The sequence below is a fragment of the Esox lucius genome, chromosome 10 (assembly GCF_011004845.1).
Source record: "Esox lucius isolate fEsoLuc1 chromosome 10, fEsoLuc1.pri, whole genome shotgun sequence".
Classification (NCBI taxonomy): Eukaryota; Metazoa; Chordata; class Actinopteri; order Esociformes; family Esocidae; genus Esox; species Esox lucius.
The window spans coordinates 15,086,685-15,095,178 of NC_047578.1; the positions used below are offsets into that span (position 1 = coordinate 15,086,685).

Here is an 8,494-nt window from a genome sequence, read left to right on the forward strand (position 1 = left end):
CTTCAGAAGGACGCCTGGATCTCAACTGTTCTGACTCCGCTTGTCATGTGATATCAATTACACAAGATGGAGAGCCACCAGTCACTTAGCATAGCTGTGTTGTCACTGGTATTTTTAGAACGCTCCACGCAGTAGTCATGAAAGATGATTGGTGGAGACCCCAGCCTCACTGTAGGTAATGTGTGATAGGTGATGTGTAGGTTATGTGTTATCTCCATAGTTATTTGGCAATAACTTCCTCACAATTGGTCTTTTTGTTAAACGTGTGCCAGCTTATAGTTCGTGTGGACTGTTCAGGAGCTCATTTTGAGATGGGATGTCGAATGTTGTATTTAACGAGACACATCTCCTTCAAAAAAGGATAACTGAAGGGGGTTTAATACACAGCCAATAACATGGCTCTTCATTTGTATATTATGAACCTTGTCAGGACATGAGCTAAAAAATAATAATAGGACTGTTGAAAGAGTACTGTGGTGGGTTAGCAGTAATGCACACCAGACTTCTACAGATCAAGTTCATGCCATCGGAATACGGATGTTTTAGAAGCAAAGACTGAAAATATATTTTAAGAACACACGGAAGACATTGTTTTGAGAAAAACAAAATAACTTTTAATTTATTATTAAAATGACATAAATAAACATAAACTCCCAATGACCAACAAACACAAATAAAATAGATAGATATGTACATATGATTGCCAGGGAGGGAATGTAAACAGAGCCGAGGAGACATCTCTGGGACATGCAGTGCTTTCTCCTGGTCTGCTATGGGAGAACACAAGGCACCTCTTTGTATTCCTCCAGGAAGCAACACTCTGACACTGGATGCTAAACAGTTACATTTAAACGGCGACAATGAAAATGGACGTTAATTTATTTTATATACACACATATACATTTTTTTTATGTTAGATCGACAGATTATTTAATCTTTTTTTTTTTTTTTTTTTTTATTAAAACAATAACAGCACTAACTGTAACGATAAACCGTCAAACGTAAGAATTGGCCCTTTTAGTGAAATTGTCAGGGGTTTCTTCATCAACGTAGATTTGGGTAGATATGCGATTGTCTTACGCCAGCGTATGATTGTCTAGGAGTACTGGGTCTAATCAAGAACACAAATACAGTGACAACTGAGGAGGATGTATAATCAGATGGTCTTTAGCTTTACGGCATCTTGGAGAAATTTACGGAGACTCCCAATTGAACCAAATAGGGCATCTTCCAATGAGACAGCGAGTGTGTAACTTTAGAACAGGCATCCAAATGACTTTGGTTTAGCCAACTGATGGTCTTTGGAATGAAAGCCAAGCGTGTTGTAAAAACAGATGTGAGAAAACATCTCTCTGCATCGTCTTCTGAGGTGGCTCTCTGCATTTCACAGGCTTTGCTGTCCACTTGTGCTGCTTCAACTCAGCGCTTTCAGGTCTGGCAGTCAGTAGACAGGAGCTGACATGGAGAAGGGTGGTCATTGACGAGAGTCCAAGGCAGACGGAAGATAAATCAGTAGCTCTGAGCCACAGGCGCCCAGGAGGCAGTGAGCCTGGCGATGGAGCTCTCAAACTGGGCCTCGCCCACACCTACACCCACCTCACCAAGGCTGGGGTCATACATGGAGGAGGGCGAGGAGACAGGCAGGGAGGAGGTCAGGCCCGTGTAGGAGGAGCCACGCAGGAACTGGCTGGTCAGGCCGCCCGCGATGGAACCAGAGGCGGAGCCAGAAGGGGTAAGAGTTGTACCGGCAACAGACCACAGGCTGGGATACTGGCTAGAAAGAGGACAGGAGGGAGTCAGATTAGAATAATGGCGGTTTGTAGAATAAATGCTTTCAGTGGGGGTCCATTTTTACGAAATATGAGAAAGCAAATTACAGTACAGTAAAATTAAGAATTCTGGGAAACATTCTGCAAGACAATTATTTGTTACCTGGAGTTGGATGTGGAGTTGGTGGTGTGAGCCAGGGTCCCCATGCCAGACGAGTTAGGGATCTGCAAGGCTGACCAGCTGTCGTGGGTGGGCAGGGCTCCAGACGAGTTGTCCATGTAGTTGTCTAAACAAGTATAAAGAATAATCATTACAAAATGTCTCTGATTAAAACACATATTTCCTTTAAGGGTGGATTCAACCACCATCTTAAAACACGTGACTATTTCCTTACATAATCTGTACCTTGGCATATGAAAAACCTGAAACCTCTGGCTTGGTTGGAGAAGGTACTTACTGGAGCCAGAGGAGCGGTGCGCATAGTGGCTGGGGTAGGGGGCAGCCCTGTGGCCCCTCAGACTGGAGTATCTCTCACAGTATGACCCTGAGGTGTGGCCTGGGGCCCCACTGAACTGTGGGGGGCTGCTGCTGGGGCAGATGGGGCCATTGCTAGGTAGGAACCAACCACCCACTGGAGAGAGAGACGAGAGAAAATGGATGGGTTAATTCACACCTTTTTCAATACCATTTTCTATATAGTTTCCTTGGGGACATGGAAAGACTTGATAACAAATTACAACAGTGTATTTGAAGAAAATGTCATGGAATGAATTTGTTGGATTTTTGGAACTGAAGTTTGAAAGGTAATGATTTCTAAAGGCAATAATGCGCATGTTGTCGGGAAAGACTTACACTGAGAATAACCAGACTGTTGACTGTCTCCACCATGGTCTGGGATGTCTTTATGGTCGCTCCTAGAATTTAGAAAATAACATCTGAATTTGCACACAAAGAAAATCAATCAATACATAACAAAGAGCATTATATTCCTGACATAATATCAACCTCTTTCACACTGAAGTCCTGCATTGTTGTGGGAGCTGGCGCATGTGGACTTAATACAACCTTTTTACAGTGCATAATAAAATGTATTCCTCTTACCTTTCTTTGGCATCAAGGAAGGCTTTAGCAAATGGATTGTGTTTGATCTTCAGTGCAGTTATCTAGAAAAGAAGGACCACAATATTACAATGTACTATATTCTTCTTCCTTCGTTGTAAGTCGAGCAATATAAGTATGACTGTAGTGAGCAGTGATTTTCTGTGCATGTGTGGTTCAGGCCAACTGACCTCTTCGTTCTGGTAAGCAGTGACAGCGATGAACTGGGTCTCGGGGAAAGACTGGCTACTGATCATTTTCTGGATGCCTCCAACCTTCACTATGTGTATCCTGGGCTCATACTTGTGCAGGGAGTTCAGCATGATCTAGAAATTAATAAGGCATTATTTTAACAGCGAAATCCAAAACAACCAATTAAAATACATTCAGAATAAATATGATCATGTAGAGTAATTACGGATATTGATTCTCGAAATAATTCATATATTCTAGACATAAGAACGAAAAGGACAGAAACAAACAGCTGCCTCACCTGTCCTCCCCCGTTTAGTTTATTGGACAGTTTAACTTTGCTGAACGACACTGGGGCTTTCATCCAATGGGCTCCAAAGTTAGGCGAATCGGGATGGATGTAGACGCAGCTAGGGCTCTGTGGCTCGGGCTTGCCCCCGGGAACCCACTCGCCGTTCACGTACTTCCATCGGTTATTGTCAGCAGCCACAAAATCCAATAAGACTGAGTACATGGCATTGGGGTCCAAGCCGCTCACATTTGCTCTGAGCACTGGAAACATTCGCCTGTAAATTTTAATAAAGTTGTTTAAAAAGTATATAAAAGTATATTACTCAAGAAAACCCAAACGCTTTGTTTTACATAAATATATTGCACATTTGGGCCCGTTGTTTAATTCAAATAAGCTTAAATTGGGAGACCATTATGCATTTGGGCTAATGTTCACGTATGCCACAATGTAGCATGAATAAAGCCTAGCCGATATAGACGTCTGAACATTCCCATTTCAATTATTTTTTGCCTGGCGAAGTGCGTAAATGAGCGTCTTAAGACCACTCAAGATTTTAGGTGCCAGTAAAAATTTCTAGGCCTCAAAGGCCTCATTTTGATCCGTAGCCAAAAATAAAAAAAAACAACTATAGCATACCTTCCAGTCTTGGTGACAATCATTTCGTTGGTTAGTTCTTTAAACTTTGTCCATAATTCCGCGTCTTCAAGTCCCAGTTTAATATCCCTCTCAGAGGCGTCTCCTTTCTCGCTCCCCTTTTGGAACTCACTCTCCACGGCGCTCAAAAGGTGGTCTAGCCGATGGTCAGAGTTTGAAGAAGACATATTTCCTATACGACGAGTTGGTGTAGCGGTCCGCGAAATGTACCCTATAATAGGATTCACTGTTCCAAGATCCGTTTTGACAGTGAGACAAGAACTACTAGTTTGCGAGCCCAGGCCTGATCATATAAGGCTATCAACATGTGGAAAGGGGCGTGGCTACGTTATAAACCACGCCCCTACGGCCTTGCGGCCTGGACACCAGCATCTTTTCGATGTCCCAAATTCAAAAATATTTATTAGAAATGCGTCAGTAGTCTACAAAATGTATTCTGGGGGTAATATTCAGATAAGAATTTCAACGCCGTCATTTCCTTTTTATTTACAGACTGACCAAGACATAGCCTATGCATTTTGTGAAATTTTGGAAATTATATATAAACATATATTAGGCCAATTTTATATGTTCGTGTGTAAATATTATACTCCAATATATAGGTATATATCGGAAACTTGAATTTAATTTTAAATGAACCCTTTAACGAAATACTGTTGAATGTTATTATTCCTAATTTGCCAATACAAAATAAATTTCTATTACATCTTAAATAGGCTTAGTTTATAAGTATCCTAGGCTACAGGCCTATCATATTTTTGTCGGGCGGGGGGAAACACATTTGGACGAGAAGGCCAAACACATTTTTTGAAGCTTTGCGTACAAACAAAAGAAGGGAAGAGACAACGGTGCCTTTGAACTCCGTTGTATATTTGCGAATAATGCTAATCTTTTGTTGTCCCAAATACACACGTGTGAAGTCTAGTGTTGACTGTGGCCGGGCCATTAGGCTGTTCTCTGTTCCTGTACTTTGCGAAGTGTGGATAGCCCCGAGGTGACAACGGAGATCTGCGTAATGGGGCCGCCTGTCTGATTCTGATGTCACATCCATTCTCACTAACATCGAGGAAACATTTATTCACACGTAATTGTAGAAGTATTAACTTTTATATTATTAACAAGGGATTGAGATTATAGGGATCTCATATAGGCCTCTTTCACATACCAAAGGTGTTGAGCAATTCTGTAACAATTTGCTAATTCCCTCGTACATAGTGTGATTATCGTGTTTATGTGCAACTGAGTATTCTTTCACGATCTTTAGGCCTTTGGCAAGGTCTTTATTGTGTCAATGACAGTTGCTTCTCAATTGACTGATGTGGTAAAGATAAAATAAATAAAAGAATACAGGACTACTTCAATATTGTACCGATATGTATCATCATATAATTCCATATTTTGTTCCAGTTTATTATTTTCATATTCATTTAATATTTAATTTTTTTGCATGTGGTTCCCTGAAGATTACTCCAATAGTTAGACATTTAAGTCAAGTCAGATGAGGCCTTCAATCCGAGTCCTTTCTTCTAATCTGACAAAACTCTTTTATTTTGTCTGTCATCTGTGTTTTCTGTTTTCATTCTAATGCATTTTTATATTTTTCTCTTTCTTCGTAAAGCACATTTAATTGCTTCTATGCATGAATTGTGCCATATAAACTTGTTTGCTTGCTTCAAAAGACAGAGTATTTGCAACTTGTGTGGCTGAAGTCTTTCCTGCTGTATGGAGGTTGTACTAGGTCTAATGGTTACAATTGATCCTGAGAGTGGCAGAATAAAGTGGTTCGGTGTGCCCTTGTATTCCTGTCTGCTCTGTCTCAGGCTCTGTGATGTACTTGGAATTGAGTGGGATCTGTGGAGCGTGACTCCAGTTTACTACTCCACTTCCTCCAGCTCTACAAAGCTCATAAATGTAAAGGGGTTCTCTCACACCTTTCCATCCAATATCATTCAGCTGCCTCTTCCTTTTCCCCTTTTTATTTTCAGGCCTGAGAAAATAGGGTTTTCACCATCAGTGACACACTGGGACTGCTCCACATCCCAACCTAGCGCTCTGTCTCCGCTCATATCTTCTCCTCCACCCCCGGCAGACGGACAGAAAGACAGACAGATGGTCAGAAGGACAGACACTCGCACACGAACACATGGGAATAACTGTATGCACCCAAACTGGCATCACATTTAGTTTAAAAGATTTTTGTATATATGTAATGCTATAGTGTTGGCTGTACACTTGAAAAAAAAAGTGTTTAAAGACAATGCTTTAGCTCTAGACCTCTGCATATAAATAAAAAGGTTGTGATGAGTATATCCCTCATGAATAGTATTGGGAGTGTATCCCTGCCCTACTCAGCTATTAAAAATCAGGGCAAGAAACAGGGATTATATTGAATTATTTGTAACATTTTGCTTCCCATAATTTCGTTGTCCTGGTCCATTGGTGACGTGAGGGTTAAACCATTCCGTCTCCTCAGCCATCAGCACACACTCACCTAAGTGAGAAATATTACAGAGTCCTGGTGCTTCACAAAGGGACAGTTATAAGACCAGGCATATTTTCCAGAGGACTCGGTCTCTGCTGGCCTAAATAAGTAAACACAGAGACAGGATGAGTCAGCCCTGGGAAGAAGAAATAACTCACTACACACACACAGGCAAACACACATATACACTTAATTGTGTCTCGTGTGACACTTGCACAATAAACTATCTTCATTTATCTATTTTTGTCCTGTGGCCCAATCATTTATTTTAGAGTTTAAGCATTTCATCCTCCCGTCTTTGTGTTACAGATGAAACGGACGGGACGGGCCCAGTTTAATTACATGAAAGCACATGTTACTTCTTATGTCACTGTCACTGCACCAGGCTCTGGAATTACCTAGGTTTTCTCCTTCTGTTCATCACCAATAATTCAAGGTGGTTTTATGTGAAGTGAGTGTTGGGTTTCAATTGTGTTTGCTGCATTGTATTTTAATGTTACTTTATTAGTGAGTGGTGTCACTGTGGATCTGTGTGAATGAGGAAAGGTGTGGTTCTCCAAGGGCCAGATAGGACTTGAGTAAAACACACCAATAGCCACTTCCCTTGCCCACGGCTTAACCCGCCCCCTAATCCCCACACCAGCCCTCTCTGATGCGGATTGAGCCCTAAGAAACGTCTGTCACTTTTGCGTTTCCATTTCAAGTTCAGGAAATCCAAACTTTCCTCTTCTAATCACCTAGGCCTTTGAAAGGGATAAAAAGAATTAGTGGGGACAGTAATTGCCCCCCTCCCCCCCACATCCCCACCCCTACCCTTCTACCCCCTTCAAGGCCCTGGGTGACTGGTGAAGGCGCTGCTCCGGAGTACACTCTGCAGGACGCTTTGGGATGCTAATGCCAGCTCATCTCAGGCTGAGCTATTAGCCAATATCGATGATGGAATGTCTCTGCTGTTATCTCTGCCGTAACCTGAAATGTCTCACGTATGACAATTCCGATACTTCATTCAGTATTTTGCACCAAGACATAAGGCTTGGCATTCAGGCCTAATCCTTCATGTTTATCAGACTAGAGTATATTTTTCATCACGCTGGTGGCATGTCATTTGGTGGCATGTCATTTGGTGGCGTGTCATTCGTTTTTCCTCAGCAATGGCTTCGATCTAGCCAATCTACCATAAAGGTCTGATTAATAAAGTGCTGTACAGATGACTGTCCTTCTGAAAGGTTCCCCCATCTTAGTCAAAAAATTCTGAAGCTCTGTTAGAGTGGTCATTGGTTCTTGGACACCTCCCTCAAAGGGGCCCATCTTGCCTGATTACTTAATTTGGTCGGACGACCAGCTCCATGAAGGATCTTGGTGGATTCAAACTTCTACTATTTCACAATGAAAGTCCACGGTGCTCCGGGGGGACTTTCAATGCTGTAACGCTTTTTTACAACTTTCCCCAGGCGTTGACGCAAATCTCTTAAGTGAGCATAGAAATGTGAGATTCCTAAATAATCTACAGTCAATTGAATTAGCTACAGGTGGACTCCACTCAAGTTCTGGAGACATATCAGGGATATGATATCAAAGGACGCAGGATGCATCTGAGATTAATTTAGATTGTACATGAGTTTTAGAGTGTTCAATTTCTCATTTTCAATAAATTATTACACATTTTTAAAAACTTTTTTTGACTTTTTCATTATAGGCTACTGGGTGTAGATAGATGACAAACGTATTTTGAATAAATAATACATTTAGTTTACAACAAAAAAAAATAAAGCAAGTTAAGGAATCTGAATATTTTCTTAAGGCAATGTATTTTAGTATATTGGAAGTTTCCCATATGTCTCACAGTGTAAAACATTTTCTGTCACATATTATTGAAAGTCTATTTATACATATTGAACAGATAAAATTATTTTTCATGGACTCCTTTGATGACCTTGGATTGAGCTGAAACACAGATTGGGGCACATTGGATTGATGGTTTAAATGTGTACTGTTGCCATGAAGAC

At 41.2% G+C, this 8,494-nt stretch overlaps 1 protein-coding gene across 1 annotated transcript; it reads right to left on the bottom strand.

The window, feature by feature from the left end:
- Positions 1-644: 644 nt before the first annotated feature.
- Positions 645-4,305, bottom strand: tbxta (T-box transcription factor Ta). Its single transcript, XM_010873606.4, has 8 exons — positions 3,989-4,305; positions 3,362-3,626; positions 3,060-3,194; positions 2,872-2,933; positions 2,623-2,684; positions 2,228-2,401; positions 1,933-2,056; positions 645-1,774 (listed from the first exon to the last, which is right to left on the bottom strand). The coding sequence occupies exons 1-8, from the start codon at positions 4,171-4,173 to the stop codon at positions 1,510-1,512; spliced, it is 1,272 nt and encodes a 423-aa protein (XP_010871908.1). The 5' UTR covers positions 4,174-4,305; the 3' UTR covers positions 645-1,509.
- Between the last annotated feature and the right edge of the window lie 4,189 nt (positions 4,306-8,494).